Here is a 19,678-nt window from a genome sequence, read left to right on the forward strand (position 1 = left end):
GAGTACTTTTCTACCTTCATCAGCACCTCCTCCGCGTCGCTCGTTTAGGGGACCTTCCTTTCGAGCATCGGCAAGATTTCAGGGACGATCGCGAGGTTCGTCTTCAGCGGGGCGAGGAGGCCGTGCTAGAGGACGTCAAGCAAATATTGGCCGCCGTCCAGATCCCAAGCCAGCAGACAAGCCTGTGGCATGACGGGCTCCCATCTCGGAAATCCGAAGGTGGGGGCTCGCCTCCAGCGTTTCTCAGAGGTTTGGAGACGGACTTCTCCAGACACATCTGGTATCTCAAGGGTACAAGATCGAGTTCGCTTTCACTCCTCCTCGGCGTTATTTTACAACAGGTTTGCCCGTCGATCCCTTGAAGCAACTAATTTTGCGTCAAGCGATCGAGAAACTTTTGCTGGCCGAGGTCCTTGTGGCGGTTCCCACTGCACAAAGGCAACAAGGGTTTTACTCAAACCTTTTTGTGGTTCCGAAACCAGATGGGTCAGTCAGACCCATTCTGAATCTGAAATCATTGAACCAGTATCTTTCATTTCACAGGTTCAAGATGGAATCTCTCCATTCTGTCATTGCGGGACTAGAGGCAGAAGAGTTTCTGGTGTCGATAGATATCAAGGACGCCTATCTGCATGTCCCAATTTGGGTTCCTCACCAGGCTTTCCTCAGATTTGCCATCAGGGAAGCTCATTTCCAGTTTCAGGCCCTGCCATTCGGTCTCTCGTCAGCTCCCAGGGTATTCACCAAAGTGATGGCTGTCATGGTGTCTCACTTGCGCTCTCGGGGGGTGACGATAGTTCCGTACCTAGACGATTTACTCATCAAGGCTCCGACGGCAGAAGTCCTTTTACACCAAGTGTCCCTTACACATCAGATTCTCATTCAACATGGATGGATTGTGAACTTCCAGACGTCTCAGTTGATGCCGTCCCAGAGACTTCAGTTCCTAGGAATGATTCTAGACACTGTTCTGCTTCGTATATTCTTGCCAAGGGACAAGGCCATAGCCATACAGGAGCTGGTTCTTCTAGTGCTCAGACCCAGGAAAGTATCTGTGCATCTTTGCATCCGTCTCCTGGGGAAAATGGTGGCTTCCTTCGAGGCCATCCAATTCGGCAGATTTCACTCCAGAATATTTCAACTGGATCTTCTGTCTCAGTGGTCCGGGTCCCACCTACAGATGCATCGGTTGGTGCGTCTGTCTCCCCGGACCCGCATATCCTTGCTCTGGTGGCTTCGGACGGAGCATCTGTTAGCGGGTCGCCGCTTCGGAATTTGGAATTGGACCTTGGTCACCACGGACACCAGCCTCCGCGGATGGGGAGCAGTGGTTCTGGACAATCACTTCCAGGGCTTTGGTCGCAGCAGGAGTCCCTCTTACCAATCAATGTTCTCGAACTGCGGGCAGTCTACAGAGCTTTGATACAGGCTGCTCCTCTGTTACGAGGACTTCCGGTTCGGATACAATCCGACAACGCCACGGCAGTGGCATACATAAATCGCCAAGGGGGAACCCGCAGTCGGATGGCAATGAGAGAAGCCAGTCGCATCCTTCTGTGGGCAGAAAGACACGTAGAGGTCATTTCCGCAGTGTTTATTCCGGGGGTCGACAACTGGGAAGCGGACTACCTCAGTCGTCAGGATCTTCATCCCGGGGAGTGTGGTCCCTTCATCCCGAGGTCTTTCATCAACTGGTTTGCAGATGGGGGAAGCCACAGATAGACCTGATGGCATCTCGGATAAATCATCAACTACCCCTTTACTGCTCCAGGACCATGGATCCGGCAGCGGTGGGAGCGGATGCTTTACTGATCCCTTGGCCGTACAGCCTTGTGTACCTGTTCCCACCGTTTCCGTTCCTCCCTCGGATTCTCAAGCGGATCAAACGAGAGTCGTCCACCGTCATCCTAGTGGCTCCGGATTGGCCTCGTCGGGTTTGGTACTCCGATCTTTTATTCCTTCTGGCAGACGAACCTTGGCCTCTTCCGCTACGATCAGACCTTCTACAACAGGGTCCATGTGTGTACCCGGATTTACGGCGGCTTCGTTTAACGGCGTGGCTATTGAGACCGCCATCCTAAGAAGCCATGGAGTTCCTAGGTCGGTCATTCCTACCATGCTTAGGGCTAGAAAACCGGTAACATCAGCGCATTATCATTGCATTTGGAGGGCTTATATCTCCTGGTGTGAAGGTCGTGGATCCTCCACTTCCTCTTTTCATTTACCACGTCTTCTTCTTTTTCTTCAAAAAGGCCTCGATGCGGGGTTACGCTTGGGATCGCTTAAAGTGCAGATTTCTGCTCTTTCTATTTTTTTCCAGCGTCGCCTAGCTCTGATTCCGGAGGTTCAGACCTTTTTTCAAGGGGTACTTAGAATTCAGCCCCCCTTTGTGCCACCCACGGCTTCTTGGGACCTGAATCTTGTTTTATCTTTTCTTCAGTCATCCACCTTTGAGCCTTTGCAGGAGGTGGAATTGAAGTATTTGACTTGGAAGATGATCCTTTTATTGGCCCTGGCTTCGGCCAGACGTGTGTCTGAACTTGGAGCCTTCACGAAGATCGGGCGGAACTTCGTACCCGGCCTTCCTTTTTGCCCAAGGTGGTCTCGGGTTTTCATCTGAATCAGCCGATTGTAGTGCCAGCGTTGTCGGACTCTTCTGGGGATTCTCACTCCTTGGATGTGGTTCGGGCACTTCGCATTTATGTGTCCCGTACCGAGGGGCTACGTAAATCAGAGGCTCTATTCGTCCTTTATGATGCTAATCGGCGTGGCTGGCCTGCGTCTAAACAAACTTTGGCCAGGTGGATTCGTCTGACTATTCGTCAGGCATATGTTGCTTCTGCTCGACCACCGCCGGTATCCATTTCTGCGCATTCTACGCGCTCTGTGGGTACTTCTTGGGCGGCACGTAGAGGTGTCTCGGCTTCACAGCTTTGTAGGGCAGCGACGTGGTCTTCGGTTCATACTTTTGTACGTTTCTACAGATTTGACACTTTTGCGGCTTCTGCTTCAAATTTTGGTCGTAGTGTCTTGCAGGGCGTTCAGCACTCTCCCCCCCAGGAGGGTAGCTTTGGGACGTCCCCACTGTCATGAAGCTCCAGTGTCCCCTAGTGGATGAAGGAGAAAACAGGATATTGGTACTTACCGTTAAATCCATTTCTCCGATTCCACAGGGGACACTGGACGTCCACCCAGTGCTTCTTGCCTGTTCTCAGTTGCTTGTTCTGCTTCAGTTCTGTTGCAGTTTTGTCTGTTTTTATTGTGTGACTGTTTATCACTGCAGCCTGCTGTGTTCTTGCAGTGTGTCAGTATGTTGGATGTTTCTTTTCCTGTTCTCCTTCTCTGTTCTTCAGTCTGTTCTCCGTCTCCTCTCGGGCTCAGTTCTTTAAAACTGGGGTTGATGGGGCATAGAGGGGGAGGAGCCAGTCACACTTGTAGATTTTTAAAGTGCCAGGCTCAACTCAACCCACCGTCTATACCCCACTGTCATGAAGCTCCAGTGTCCCCTGTGGAATCGGAGAAATGGATTTAACGGTAAGTACCAAAATCCTGTTATTCTTGGTTTCTACTTCAGGGTCCATAGGGGGTCCACAGGGTTGACCTTGGGGTATAGCTGGATCTGGATCCATGGGCACCACGCAGTTAAAGCTTTAGCTGCTCCCAGGATGCACTTGGGTCCGTCCTCCTCTATACCCCGCCCCCGGCTACAGCACCTCAGTTTGAGTTGGTGCCCGGCCGGAGTCGGGTCACCTGCGCAGGGGGGGCTGCAGGAGCAGCCCCCAAAAGCTTTCTATTTTTATTCAAAAAAAAAAAAAAAAAGAGCCTGTTAGATTTTTATTTTAAAACAGAGGCTCTAGTGTGGCAGCGACGGGCTGTCTATGCAGACGCCCACGCTGCCGCTCTCCTTCCCCGCTGGCGCCGCAACGCCAGTACTGCACTGGGGATCGCGGCGGGAGGCCAGAGTCCGTACTAGCCGGACTCTGGGTCCCTCCCTGGACTGCTGCCGGAGTCGCCAGGGACAAGGTAAGCCGCGAGTCGCCGATTAGCGGCGGCTCGCGGGTTTTGCCTGCAAATGCAGTCCTTTGCCCCCGGTCCTAGGGGACAGACCGGGGGCCGCTAGCGGTGGCGGCGGGCTCCCCCTCTGAGGAGGAATAACCCGTGGGACCACTAGACCACCTTGGATATATGGCAAGCGGGATGCCGGCAAGCCCTGGGGTTAATATGCTAGCCAGGGGAGGAAGCCTTCCCTGTTTAGCGGCTCCTTTCAGCACGGAGTCTGGCGTCGCTGAGCTGCAGTTACACGGCCACTCCTCCTCTGAGGTCTCCAGCGGCCATTTTCTCACAGTGGCAGCGCAGATCTTCAGGGAGCACGCGGACCGGTCCCCCTGTGTACCTCTCCCCTGATTAAGGACAGCGTACACAGCACTATAGCCCTCCCAGACACTGAATCTGGGAGGTTGATTGTAGTGTAAAGGTGCAGTGAGTATATCTTCCTGCATGGTATGTGACTTTTGCTAGTGCTCCCTGTCTGTGCTTATTTTCTACTTACTGTCAGCTTATACCTATCCCTTTACTTCTCCTACAAGCCCTACAGGTGTGTGGGGGAGGGGCGTTTCTACTGACCTCACTTATATAGATCACGTATTTGTGAAGTCCGTCACATACAGTTGTGTGCTTCACAGTGCCGTATTGTGGGCTGTTGTTTAGCACACCGGTGAGTGCGTTTTCTTCTGCCCTGTTGCCAGATATATTTTTTGACTATATAATATATTCTGTCATGTCAGACGAGGAGGTTGAGCGCTCAGTGGCTCCGGTGTTGGCCTCCTGCGGACGCTGTTATGCAGGAGTAGATAGGGAGGATTTGTCACAGGATGGCCTGTGTAGTCGATGCCAGGTGACTCCTGGCCCATCCAGACCTTCTCTGGCGCAGGAACCACCGTGGGCGATGTTTTCTCAAGTGCTGGTGTCTATTGCGGACCGTCTGTCGGTCCCGACTGCTCTCCCTACTAGGGCGTTGCCCCAGCCGACCATCCCCCATTCCCCGGGTGTCCCGCAGTTATTGCGGAGTCCTCCTGGGTCTCAGTCGGTGGGTCCCTATGCGGGGTTGCCTATGTATATACAGGCTTCCCCTGTGCCGCAGCAGCCTGTGGTACCTTTTCAGGCCCCTATGGTGACTCCTCCACCCTGGGTGGATGTGCTCTCCAACTCCCTGCAAAATTTGGCGGCCGCTTCCTCGGCTTTTCAGTCAATGTTGCAGACTGACATGCCTTCTAGGATTTCAAAACGCCCACTCATGACACGGGCTGCTCAGGTATCGGACTCAGAGGGTTCCTCAGATGATGGGGAGGTCCCTGATGACACTGACTCGGACGCCTCGGTCCAGGAAATGGATACCAAGTCGTCCATTAATGTGCGAGCACTAGTTAGGGCGGTGCGAGCTATTCTTCTTATAGAGGATGAGGCACCGGTTCCTAAGTCGAAGTTTCCTAGTTTCAAAAAAACTAAGGTGGCTTCTGCGGTGTTTCCCCTGTCGGATCAGTTGACGGATCATATGGCGGTAGCTTGGCAGGCGCCCAGTAAGAGATTCCTTCCTCGGAAGCGGTTGGCTTCTAATTACCCCTTCCCTGAGGCACATTGTAAAAAATGGGAAACTCCACCGGCGGTGGATTCCCATGTCACCCGTTTAACTCGGGGCGCCACCTTACCATTACCGTCGATATCCTCGCTGAAGGATCCCACGGACAGGAAAGTTGAGACTTGCTTAAAGTCTATTTACTCCCTCTCCGGGGCGGTGGCCCGACCGTCCATGGCCATCTCCTGGGTGGCCAAGGCCATTGAGGGGTGGGCCAATGCATTGGAAGATACCTTCCCGGACGACGCTCCGGATGTCCAGCGGGCGTTGTTGGGACAAATGAGGGACGCTGCTTCTTACATTGGAGAAGCTTCTTTAGATGCTAGTCTGCTGACCTCACGGGTATCGGCTGCAGCGGTGTCTGCCCGCCGATCCTTATGGTTGCGGTCCTGGAGAGCGGACTCTGATTCAAAGAAAGGTCTGGAGGCCTTACCTTTCAATGGGGAATTACTATTTGGTCCGGACTTGGACAAAATAGTGGACACCCTGGCTAAATCCAAGTCGGCCTTCCTCCCTTCGGCGGCACTGCCTGCTAAGGTTCGGAGTTCGGCTTTTCGTTCCTTTCGGGTTCAGGGTAAGGCGAAAGGTCAGGTCGAGTCTGCGAGTAAGACGGCCTCTAAACCCAAGAAGCAAGCCTGGAGTGCTCGGCGCCCTTCTTCCAAGCAGGAAGATAAACCTGCGGCCTGATGGGACGGGCCTCCCTCTGGGGGACCTCAGAGTGGGAGGCCGACTTCTTCTATTTGCCCAGTGCTGGCACAATACCACCACGGATGCCTGGGTTCGAGAAGTGGTCTCCCAGGGGTACGCCCTGTCTTTTCGGCACAGACCACCCCACCAGTTTTTCTGCACAAGTCCTTCTCAGGACAAGACCAAGGCGTTACAGGTTCAGGAGGCTATAGAGTCCTTGCTGAAAGCAGGGGTCATTGTTCCCGTTCCTCTATCACAACGAGGGACGGGGTATTATTCGTCTCTGTTTCTGGTGCAGAAACCCAATGGTTCTCATCGCCCTATCCTCAACTTGAAGTCTCTGAACAAATTCCTCAGAGTTCCCAAGTTCAGGATGGAAACGTTACGTTCCATCATTCTGGCGATGGAACCGGGGGATTACATGGTGTTCCTGGACATCCAGGACGCCTACCTCCATGTTCCGATAGCATCTTCACACCAGCGGTATCTGAGGTTCGCTATCCTTCAACACCACTATCAGTTCCGGGCGCTACCCTTTGGTCTCTCCACGGCACCGAGGGTGTTCACGAAGATTATGGCGGTCATGGCCGCACATCTTCGGAACCAGAATGTACGGCTGCTGCCGTACCTGGACGACCTCCTGTTGCTGGCGAGCTCCCCGGAGGTACTGCTTCAACATCTCCACCTGACGATCGCTTGCCTGCAAGCACACGGGTGGTTGATAAATTGGAAAAAGTCCTCCCTGATTCCATCACAGCGGATGGTTCATTTGGGAGCCCTGCTGGATTCGCGTCAGCAAAGGATCTTCCTGACTCCGGAGAAGGTCGCCTCCCTACAGCTGCGGATACGCAGTTGCCTGAGCCGTTGCCGCCTGTCGGTCCATTCGGCTATGAGCGTTCTGGGGTCCATGGTGTCGACATTCGACATGGTGGAATTTGCCCAGTTCCATTCCCGGCCCCTGCAGGGGCTGATTCTATCAGAATGGAACGGGTTACCTCACCGGATCCGCTCTCAGGTGCTGGTGTTGTCTCCGGACGTTCGGCTATCTTTGGCTTGGTGGCTTCAGACAGCTCATCTGGTCGAGGGGCGCCCATTTTGGATCCCGAACTGGGTCCTGCTCACGACGGATGCCAGTCTCCGGGGTTGGGGGGCAGTGACCGGCTCTTTGTCGCTTCAGGGTCGTTGGTCAGCGGAAGAAGCACTTCTCCCCATCAACATCCTGGAACTGCGGGCAGTATACAGGGCCCTGCAGTCGTCCGGCCCCGCTCTTCACGGAAGGGCGGTACAGGTGCAGTCCGACAACGCCACCACGGTGGCGTATATCAACCACCAAGGCGGAACTCGCAGTCAGGCAGCGATGTCGGAGGTGTCTCGTATCCTGACTTGGGCGGAGGGTCACATTCCAGCGATCTCGGCGTTCTTCATCCCCGGAGTCCTCAATTGGGAGACGGACTTCCTCAGCCGTCACGACGTGCATCCCGGGGAATGGTCGCTTCACCCAGAGGTGTTTCAGCTACTCGTGGACAGGTGGGGACTGCCGGAGCTGGACTTGATGGCCTCCCGTCACAATCACAAGTTGCCCGTTTACGGGTCAAGGACAAGAGACGCAGGTGCAAGTCTGGTGGACACGCTGTCGGTGAAATGGACGTTTCACCTGGCGTATCTGTTTCCTCCGATATCCCTGCTTCCTCGGGTTCTGCGGAAATTCAAGCAGGACGGCGGCATGCTCGTGCTGGTAGCTCCGGCGTGGCCCAGATGTCCTTGGTACTCCGATCTCAGGAGCCTCTCCATCGACGCTCCGTACCTTCTTCCTCAGCGTCGGGACCTGTTGTCTCAGGGGCCCTGCCTTTACCCGGATCTGGGTCGGCTGTCTTTGACGGCGTGGCTCTTGAGACAGCCGTCTTGAGGTCTCGGGGCTTCTCCAGTTCGGTTATTGGTACCATGCTCAGGGCACGCAAGCCTGCTTCAGCATGGATTTATCACAGAGTGTGGCACACTTACTTTCAGTGGTGTGAGTCCAGACATTATGATCCTCAGGTGTTCCGAGTTTTTAGGATCTTGGAATTTCTTCAGTCAGGATTGGATCTCGGCTTACGCCTTGCATCTCTGAAGGTTCATGTGTCCGCCTTGTCCGTGTGGTTTCAACGGCGGATTGCAATACTACCAGACGTTCACACCTTTTTCCAAGGTGTTCTCAGGATCCAGCCTCCCTTTGTGCCTCCTGTGGCTCCTTGGGACTTGGCGGTGGTGCTACGGGTCCTGCAGGGTCCTCCGTTTGAGCCTCTTGAGGCGGTGGAGCTCAAGTGGCTGACATTTAAGACGGTTTTTCTCCTGGCAATTGCTTCGGCCAGGAGGGTGTCTGAATTGGGGGCGCTTTCCTGTCGCCCTCCTTTCCTGATTTTTCACCAGGACAGAGCGGTGCTCCGCACTCGTCCTGAGTTTTTGCCCAAAGTGGTCTCGAAGTTCCATATTAATCAGGAACTTGTTGTGCCAGCTTTTCAGTCCCCTGATCTTTCAGCCTGTGAGACTTCCTTAGATGTGGTCCGGGCGCTTAGAATTTATGTAGACCGGACGGCTTCGGTTAGGAAGTCTGATTCCTTGTTTATCCTCTTTGGTTTTCACAAGAGGGGTTGGCCTGCCAACAAACAAACGTTAGCCCGTTGGCTTCGTTCCGTTATTTGTGAGGCTTATGCACAGGAGGGCTTACCTGTGCCAGCCTCTGTTAAGGCTCATTCCACTCGTTCTGTGGGTCCCTCTTGGGCTGCTAGATGTGGCGCTTCTGCTGTTCAGCTGTGTAAGGCGGCCACTTGGTCTTCAATTCAAACGTTTTTGAGGTTCTATGCGTTTGGCACCTTCGCCTCTCAGGATGCATCCTTTGGGCGCCGGGTACTCCTTTCAGCACAGGAGCGTCCCCGCCCTTAGTTGTACTGCTGTGGGACATCCCCAAGGTCAACCCTGTGGACCCCCTATGGACCCTGAAGTAGAAAACAAGAGATATGGTAAGAACTTACCTTTGTTATCTCTGTTTCTACGAAGTCCATAGGGTCCACAGGGCGCCTGCCCTGACGCACCTGGCTTCAAATGGGCTGTGTGGCTGGTCACCGGTTTTCCGTCTCCCATTTCTGTGAGTATGGTTTCTTGTGTGTTCCAGTCTTCCTTCTCTCTGTTTAGTCTCCTCCTCCGGCCTTGGCTGCTTACCAACTGAGGTGCTGTGGCCGGGGGCGGGGTATAGAGGAGGACGGACCCAAGTGCATCCTGGGAGCAGCTAAAGCTTTAACTGCGTGGTGCCCATGGATCCAGATCCAGCTATACACCAAGGTCAACCCTGGGGACCCTATGGACTTCGTAGAAACAGAGATAACAAAGGTAAGTTCTTACCATATCTCTTGTTTTTATGCTATTCTGCACATTATTTTCCTAAGCTCTTTTTCTTTGCTGTTCATGGTAGTACTGTACTAGTAGCTTTTTGGTATATGTTACTACATAAAATGAGAGAGTAGGGGTGGAATGCCACACACAAACTGATGCAGTCTGCAAGAGACCTAGGACTGGGTAGATTGATATCTGATCATATCCGCGCTTGTGCAGTGGTAAAAGAGGGATACTTTGCATCCCTCTCTCAAACAATTTGTGTAAATGTAGCCCATTGGCTATAATTGTTAGCGCCATATAAAAATGGGGTTAGCTTTTGGAGACCAGCTCTGAAAAGGTACATTTCACAATTTAGCAGCCCCGTAGAAACCTACCGTATGGCATTTTTCCATTGATATCTGCTGTGGGCATTGCTTCATACATTAAGGGCATATTTATATGTTGCTAGTATCTTCCAAATTTGTTAATAAATAGACCCCAAAATAAGTATAATGCTAAAGGTGATGAATACTCCTTTATAGCTATAATTCCCAGCTTACCTTTTTTACCTTGTTATGCAAACTGTTGCCACAAGCCATTTATGTATATATTCTGTAAAATAAATATATGCTTTGCTTCTGCATCCGACATTAAGGAAAGGAATATTAGTAAGTCTTTGAACAAATGAAGTCTTAATTGCTTCTTAAACTTGAATTTATGGGGAAGTCATCACCTTAGTGCGTAACCTATTTTGACGAGTCAATTGTTTGATGTGCACCTATCTGTGTTACCTTGTGATGAATTCCAAATAAATTCAAGTTTCAGAAGTGATTAAGGGCCTGATTCAGACCCACTCGCGAGCGGCTGTCCGCTCGCAAGTGGGTCGATGTTCTGCACTGAGCATGCGCACGATGGAGGGAGCTCCGTCGTGCGCATGCGCCAGACGCGACGAGCGAAGGACTTTCCTTTGCTCGTTGTGTCTGATCAAAGGGGGCGTGCTGTCGATGTTGATTGACAGCACGCCCCCTTTGGTGGGCGTGCCGGGGGCGTGCCTCCCTGACGGGGGCGTTCCTAAGGGAACGCCTACCGTCAGAAGACGGCCCACTGACAACACTAGTGATGTCAGTGGGAGTGATTTTGGCTCTGATAGAGCCAAAATCACTCCGGGCCTTGCGGTTGAAAACCTCAACCGCAGGCTCCGGCTCGCAGTTTCGATGGTCAAGACCATCGCGGCCATCAAACTGCACGCTCGTATAGGCTGTGGGTGGTGACCCACAGCTATACGAGCGTCCAGGAGGACGCTCCATAGTTATGGAGGACGGCCCTCATTCAGAGCGTGTGCTCTGCTCAGAGCGTACGGCTCTGAATGACGGCCTAAGACTCTTCAATTGTTAGGACCTGCACCACAAAGACTTACTAATTTAGTCAATTTTCTTAAGAGGTTCATGGACTCCTCTTCCTTTTGGCAACAAACACTAGCAATTGATTGAGGAGTTTCCTGAGTGAGTGGGTGCAAATAATTCCCTTCTAAATTGAGGAAAGAAAGCCTGGCTGGTATCGCTATAAACAGGAGTGCCATCTCAGTCATTTTCTGTATATTGCAAGTTTGTGTTAGTTGCTGGAACGTCTGCGTCCCATTTTTTCTTTTTCTTTCAGTTCCTAGGGGACACTGGAGAGATACCATGGTGTATAGCAGTGCTGGCGGAGGCTAGGCACTAGAAGGTTAACTTTTCAGGGCAGCCCAGGCTCCTCTTCCTTTATACCCCGCCCCCTGCACAGGCTAGTTTTAGTTTTTTTGGGGGGGGTTTGTGCCATGAGTGCTGGGCATGGTTTTTTTTTTTTTTTGATTAATTCTTTTAATTTTACTTTTATTTAACTTCTTCTATACCACCTGCCCGTTCAAGCCCGGTGCTGTTGGACTCAGCACTGTCGCAGTAGGCAGCTGCTCTGCCCACGGAGCATCCAGAGCAGGGGAGCTGCACCCGCGAATGGACCGCCGAGAGACAAGCAACTTCCTACATTGCGGAAAGCCATCTTTAATAGCTCCATATCCCCTCCACGGTGTGTGGGTCACTGGGAGGGGGGGGGCAGTGGGGAATCGGACATCTGCTCCCTCACTAGACCACCAGGGACAATAAACCCACAATGGAGCGCCATCTCTAAACGGCTAGGGGCCCCTGCTATGGTTGCCTAAGGGGGAGGGGTCTACTCCCCTCCCCACTCTCTGTGGCGCGCTCCCTGCCTAGCAATCGGTCAAGAGTCCTCCCCATGCTTCTACTGAATGCCGGACAGCCATTTTACACAGCCTGCGGTGCCTGCCTGTGGAGAGTGTTGGGTCTCCGCCTCCTCTATACCCTTATAGACCAGGTTACAGTAATTCTGTCCTCCTTACCTCACCCTCTAGGTTTGGTATTGGTGTAGGCAAATTATCAATGCCTAGTATAAAATTAAGTCCCTGGTAGGCATCCGTCTGTTTGTTCGGGCTAATCTCAGGAACCACTGGACGGATTTTGATGCAGTTTTCACTATTCTATAGAGCATTTGTTGAGGAAGATTTAGGTTTATGATACAGTAATGTATGACAACAGGAAGCTTTGCAGTGGCGATTTTAGTGAAGCAAGTCGATGAAAAAAAAACGGAAGTCCGAACGATTTCTTTTCTTACGCTGCCTAAACCGTTAAAGATAGATCACAACGATGGACTTTATTTTATACCATGTAGAGATTGATACGTATTATCCAGTTTTTCCAGAAACATTTGTGTAAGCCTTATTTACTGATACAAAATTTCAGTGTTTCCTTTTTTTTTTCTTTACCGTTCCGATTTCAAAATGATTCTTTCATTTCAAACAAGTCCAATTCCTGGTTAGTCTGCTTTGGCATGACACTAAATAAAGCACAGGGACAGACATTTAATGTTGCTGGAGTTGATCTAGTGGGAGATTTTATTATTTTTTTTTTCCATGGACAACTTTACGTACCACCTTTGCATTTCCCGTCAAAATTAAATCTTTCCATGTTGACGTCAGGAGGGAAAATGACAAATGTCTTCTACAAAGTAATTTTATAAGACCTTGGTTAGCTCTCCCAATTCTGACTGATTGTGTGGGTGTGCTGTATTTCACTGCATTCTGATTGCTAATTTTGGGACAGTATATTACTGACATTGTGTATATCTTTTTTTAAAAAGTATATAAAAGTAAAATATCACTCAAATCTTCTCTTGTGATATTTATAATGGAATTATGACTCCTCTGTATCCAATTTGGAGTATATTAAGCAGCAAGACCCACCAATAAGTGGGTCACTGACTCAAGAAGTCCTTCGCATCCAGCATGCAAATTATGGGCCGAAGCAAAGTCCACCAGGTGTCCTTCAAGGCTGCAGGTTATTCCTAGGTGAAATATAAAAGTCCAACACTGGTCCCTTCTGATTAAGTCTAAGCTGATCTCCCTATCCCTGGAGGCTTGTCACTCCCTTCCCTGGTGGCTTTAGGTGTCTCACCTGGACACGGATCAGCCCTTCCTAATCCATCACCACTGATTCCAACCTCGGGCTGAGGGGCAGTTGCTCAGGAGATGACTTTCTAGGGACGTTGGTCGGACTCAGAATCTTGTCTTCTATTAAACAGTTTAGAACTTCGGCGAACTACAAGACTTTGTCTCAGACAAGTCCCCTTCTCCCAAGGCCTTCCTGCCAAGATCCGCTCAGATGACGTGACAGCCATTGCCTACATCAATCAGAAATTCTACAATGGGCGGTACGGTTTCTCCCAACTCTGTCGGCAGTTTACATCCCAGGGGTGGAAAACTGGGAGGTAGACTATCTCAGCCGTCAGGACGTCCACCCCAGGGAACGGTCTCTCCACAAAGACCTTTTTAATCAGTTGGTGGCACATTGGGGTCGTCCACTCATTGACCTGATGGCCTCTCGTCTCAACCTCAAACTTCCCCGTCACTTTTCCAGGACTCTGGATCCGAGGGCTTTCCATGTGGATGCACTCTCATGTACATCTTCCCCCTGATGTCCCTTCTTCCTCGGTTGGTTCGCAAGATGAAACAGGATGGCGGCACCTTCATTCTGGTGGCACCGGCTTGGCCTCACAAGGCTTGGTAAGCCGATCCGCAATGTCTGTCGTTAACGGTCCGGTGGCGTCTTCTCCTCAGGTCGGATCTTCTCTCCCAAGGACCCTGCCTTCACTCAGACCTCGATTGTCTGGCTTGACAGGATGGCTGTTGAGACAGCTCTCCTGAGTGCCAGAGGATTTTCAGAAGCGGTGTTTGGTAACCTGCTTTGTGCGTGAAAACCAACATCGATTCGGGCATACCACAGGGTTTGGAGAACCTATTTTCCTAGTGTGCTTGGCAAAGATTTAAACTGGAAATTTTTCACGTGGCTAAGGTTTTGTCCTTCTTGCAGTATGGGGCGGATGTGGGTCTTCACCTATCTTCCTTGAAAGTCCAGTTTTCTGCACTCTGTTTATTTTCAGAGATGCTTGGCGATCATTCCAGCTATTTAAACTTTTCTCCAGGGGGTCCTCCACAGCGGTATGCAGTCGGGAAGCCGGCGGACGTAATCCTGACAGCCGGCTTCGCGACTGCTTTATCCCGGCGAGGGTTAAATGACAGGCGTTTAAATCTAGACGTCTGTCATTTGACCGGCGCCCGGCATCCCGATCTAAGTGATGCCGCGCGGGGGGGGGATGGGGGACTTAGGTTTAGGGCTCCCGGGGTGGAGGGACTTAGGTTTAGGCAGCGAGGAAGGGGGGTTAGGTTTAGGCACTGGTGAGAAGGTTAGGGTTAGGCACCCCTAAGGAGGGTTAGGGGGGGAAGGTTAGGTTAGTAAATACTTACCTGGGGACGATCTGGATTTTCACCCATGTCGGGCAGGCGCTGTCGGGATTTGAACCGCTTCATACCGAATCCTCCACACACAACCCCCATTTGTGCCTATAGTCGAACCCTGAGATTTACTTGTCGTTCTCCGGGCTCTCACTTTGAGTTTTTGGAGTCGGCCGACCTAAAATGGCTTATGTGGAAAACTGTTTTTCTGTTGGCTATTTCTTTGGCCCGCTGAGTTTCCGAGCTGATTGTTTTATCTCATAGGTCTATGTTCTTGATTTGTCATTCGAACTGGGCAGTATTGCAGACTACCCGTTCTTTCCTTCCTAAAGTAATTGCCAAGTTTTATGTAAATTAGGAGATTGTTGTCCTGTCCTTTCAGGGCTCCAGTGGTTCACAATTGTCTCTTTAGTACTTGGATGTTGTGAGGGCTCTACGCATTTACGTGGAAAGATCTACTAAATTTTGTTGTTCAGATTCTTTTTGTTTTCTATTCTGTGGTTAAGAGATAATGGCCTTCCTCCAAAAAACCCCATTGCTCGCTGAATTCGAGAAGTCATATGTTAGGCCTACGCTTTAGTTAATCTTCCTGTTCCTCCTTTGGTTGCCGCTCATATTACTTGGTTGGTCAGTTCCTCATGGGCAGCTCGGTGGGGGCCTTGGCGGACCAGATTTGCAGGCCCGCCACTTGGTCCTCGGCACACACTTTTCTTTGTTTTTACCGCTTCAACTCCTTTTGCATCTAGGGATGCAGGCTTTGGTCGGAGAGTACAACGTGCAGCGCGGAAGCGTTCTCTTCCTTAGTGGACAGCTTTGGGACGCCCCCATGGTATCTCTCCAGTGTCCCCCAGGAACTGAAAGAGAAATCAAGATTTTGGTTCTTACCTGATAAATCTGTTTCTGCAGTCCTTGGGGACACAGGGGACGCCTTACTGTTTGCTCTTGGTTTTCCTGGGTGTGTGCTCGGGTTTGTCTTTGCTCAGGTTCCTCACCCTCTTGTCTGATTTGTGTTGCGTTTCCGGGGTTTCTCCTCCTCCTCCTTTCCCTCTACCTCTTGGGCTTTGCTAAACGAAAACTGCCTAGCCTGTGCAGGGGGCGGGGTTTATTAGAGGTGACTTTTTTCAGTGCCTCCTCCAGCACTGCTATACCCCATGGGATCTCTCCAGTGTCTACCAGGACTTCAGAGAAACAAATTTATCAGGTAAGAACCAAAATCTTGTTTTATTATGTTTCGTTTTTTCCCATTTAAATGTAAACTTGGCTTATACAGTTACCAGTGTACCACACACACTAAATACAATAACAAAATGCCAGAATGTATTTACCAGGCTTTTATTAGTAGGAGTTCTCAGAAGCAGAATAACCATTGTTTTGTATTCTTGAAAAGACAATGTATACAGTGGTAAGCAATTTGTAAGCTGATTTGTCATTCTCACAATTTTTTTTTTTTTAGACCCCTGGTGCTCCAGATGAAGAAGCAGTGAGGATATTTTTAGAATTTGAGCGTGTAGAATCGGCTATAAAAGGTAAATTATATCGCTTTTTTTAGAGGTTTCTGTGGGAGGGAGTGGAAGTTCCAGGATAATAAAAGTCCCTAGAGATTACAACTTTGATAATGGATTTCACTTGTTAGTGCTTAAATATTTATTATAAAGACTATTTTCTGGGACTCTGGCCATCACCACCCCTTTCCCCGCCCCCAAATGGCTGCATTATGTCACTCCTGCTGTGACTTATGGTCGCAGACACTGATTAGCACATGCACAGTACAGATCCTGCACGTGCACCGATTGGCAACCATCAGAGTTGTACGCAAACCGTCGGGTTTGCGTAAAACTCTGAATCAAATCTAATGACTGAATCAGGCTTCTTCTGCTAACTTGTAACTATAGATTCTGGCAAATTTAGCCCTACTCGGAGCTTGCTAACCAGTTACTAATAGGTCCTGTTTATAGTGTATCTCTAAGTGCTATTACTAGACAAGACCAACTCATGAATATCCCCCTGGATAAATAATTATTGAAACAAATTGTATTTTTCCCCTATATAAATCTCCATATATGTTAAAATTATACCTATTTGGTACTTTTATGTGTAGATAAAAATACAAACTATGTTAAGATTGGAATAAAGCACTGTTAACCTTTTTGTGTGATCCTAACTTTTGGAGGAATCTTCGTTTTTGCCTGTGTTTCCCTGAAGGCAATATTACAATTAAACTCCACTGTTAGCCTGAATTGGCAGAAACGTGCCTAGCTTTGCACTGAGGCCCATAGGCTTCCACAATTAAATGTCTGCATTTGCAGAGGTACCGAAGGTTGCACAGACAGAGGGGAGAAGTGTGGGCATATCTGGAAGTATGGGTAGCTTGGCAAAAAAAATATTTTTCTTACACGTTGTGATTTCACTGCACTACTTTTATGAAATCGATTTCAAGTATACGCCTTTGGCTGACCAGTGCAATTCTAGACTCTGAGCAATGTTGTAAAAAGCCTCACGCACAAAGGTGGCACATATAATAAAGATGTTTCCTGACATCTCCTGACTCTTATGATTTATGTAAGCCCTAAATACAATTAAGCCTAGCAGTATTTTGGAGGAAAACTAAAAAGCCGTTTACCGTGGAAATAGGTCTGGTCCTTGTGGTAGAAAAAGCATCTGGTCACTAAAGCACAGCAATTGGTGACTTCTGTAGCAGATGCTCATTGATTCAGCCACATTATCCATGTTTGTGGAATCATAGGGAGCAATTCAATTGAGTTTGAAGACTATTTATTTTTTTATCCATATTTGGGAACCAGACTAAAGTCAAATGCCAAGGTCCCATACCACAATATTTCCTGAATTTTATTTGTTGAAGACATTCTTGGTTGTGCAGGAGAAAAAGATTCCCATTGCACACCTGTTTTGTTATCGGATTATGTTGTATCTAATTAATAAGGAATTAGTTTCAGTAAAGCTGGTCAATGTTTTATTGGTCTGCCACTTTTTCTTATTGCTGCTCCAGTGCACATTTCATTTGCGTTTCAACCCTGTGTCTTGGCCACATTTGCCACACGTTGCCTATTAAACATTATGTAAGCTGGTACAAAGGAACCTAAGGATCAATCTACCTCTGCTTTTCAGCCCTTTGTTCTGTTTTGCACATAGCTATGTGACCCACCTAAACACTGTATTTCTGTTGTAACCACAGTCATTCATGTTACACAACATAATAGTTTGAATTCTATCATTTTATATAACCCAGAAATTAGATGTTTCGTGCAAATGTAGCATCCAGGCAATTTAAATTTCATATATTATTCCTTTGTTTCAGCTGTGGTGGATCTAAATGGGAGATACTTTGGTGGACGAATTGTTAAGGCGAGCTTCTACAATCTGGACAAGTTCAGAACTTTGGACCTTGGAGACTAATAATTAGTACTGTTCTATTTGATGGGAGAAATCTGCTCATTGAAAAAATATCTACATTTGTCACGTTTATTGTGATGAGTCTTTTTTTCGTGTTTTATAGTATAAAAAAACTTTTTAAACCCCACCATTCTTGTGTCTTTTTATGTTAGAGTTGGTTTACTACTTATACAATCCATCTGTGTACCAATATTCAAGTGAATATTGTCAGTTTTCATCTCTTAAATCACAATTCTGCCAGACTACTGTTTAACAATGTGTTATTAGAGCAAAGTAAAATGTAGTGTTAGCCGCTTCATCAGATTCCTAACATTCCAGCCAAACAACACTATAGATTACTGTTAAAATAGCTCATTTTGGCTTCTACATCTGAGTATTTATAAGTTACTACAGACCTCTTTATCCCCAACAAATTTTGACCTGATTTATGAAACCAATCCAAAAAAATATATAAACATTTGTTTTTACTTTAATTGTTAAAACTACAGCAGTTATTTTTGTTGAGGTTACAAATTCTTTTCATTGTCCGTATTAGTTTGAATTTTCTTATTGACCAAAATCATCAGAAAATTATGAACATTTAAATATTCGATTGCGCATAGTGTTAAGGGTCACTAATACAACATTGTACTTTTGATATTCAAATATTTTAAAGAAACTGTCATTAATATTTATTATGTCTAAAAACAAAATTTTGTTCTCCATTCTACATGTGCATTATGCTTTTGAATAAAGTTCTCACTTGAAGCTTTGAACTTGGTTACCTAAACTAATTTAGCTTTTTAACAAAGTTTTATTTTTATTATCTTAATGGGTCAAACACAACAACATAGCGCAGTGTGCACAAACACCATTTGGAATTCAATAAACCTTAAACATTTATATTTATTCCTTAATAAACCTCCATATCCAAAGGCACTGATTTACGGCCTCTACACGTCCCAGGGAGACCTTGACACTGTTTGATTCTGGAAGTTTTTATGAAATTGTCGGCTTGATTATGCCAACGCTACCAGCGTTACTCTAAAAGCATTGTCTCAGAGCTGGCACTATATAACTTTTACCATGACATAACTTTTGGTGGTGACCCAAATACAGTGCTTTAACTAATGTTAGTAATGTGTCGGTATAATCTCATTGGCATTACTCTGCAGACAATGTGATTGTCGACATTATGAATGTCTTGGAAATTATACTGGTTCCCTTTCATCTCTGAAGTTGTCTGCAGTAAACTATGGCCGTTCTAGTTTCAGTATCCTGGCCAGGAAACATTTCATTCCACTGAGACCTCAAGTTTGTCTCTTTTTAAATGAATAGCGCCATATACATCTTTTGTCTTAATTTAGTTTTAACTATTTATTGATTGTGTAGAATAAACTGAATTAAGAAGAAGCACAATTTACTTTCACTGCTCATTGTGGCAAATTTGACAGTTAACTGAAATAGATGTTCGTATAATGTTCAAATACAATTTGGCCCGTGAGCAATGTTGCAGGTTAGTGACATGATCAATTTACAAGTGACCTTTTAGTTGTTGTTATATTTACTACATTGTATTAAAGAACTATTTTGTAATGGTAAATATGGCAAGGTTTTAACGGAATCTGTATGATTTACCGCCGTTGGAATCCCGTCAGCAGCTGCCCGACATGGGTGAAAATCCCGATCGTCCCTAAGGTAAGTATTCACTAACCCAATACCCTAACCCTTCTTAGGGGTGCCTAACCCCAACCTTCCCCCCCCAGTGCCTAACCCTA

General features: G+C 48.2%; 1 protein-coding gene across 1 annotated transcript in view; it reads left to right on the top strand.

Annotated features, from left to right (window-relative positions):
- Positions 1 to 18,609, top strand: part of RBM17 (RNA binding motif protein 17) — a 60,117-nt gene extending 41,508 nt beyond the window's left edge. The window contains exons 11-12 of the mRNA XM_088468719.1: positions 15,964 to 16,036; positions 17,827 to 18,609. Of these exons, the coding sequence (XP_088324845.1) occupies positions 15,964 to 16,036; positions 17,827 to 17,924 (171 nt within the window). The 3' untranslated portion in view covers positions 17,925 to 18,609. The remainder of the gene's footprint in view (positions 1 to 15,963; positions 16,037 to 17,826) is intronic.
- Positions 18,610 to 19,678: the final 1,069 nt, after the last annotated feature.

The sequence above is a fragment of the Taudactylus pleione genome, unplaced genomic scaffold (genome assembly GCF_031769625.1).
Source record: "Taudactylus pleione unplaced genomic scaffold, aTauple2 ptg000086l, whole genome shotgun sequence".
In the NCBI taxonomy this organism is placed as follows: domain Eukaryota; kingdom Metazoa; phylum Chordata; class Amphibia; order Anura; family Myobatrachidae; genus Taudactylus; species Taudactylus pleione.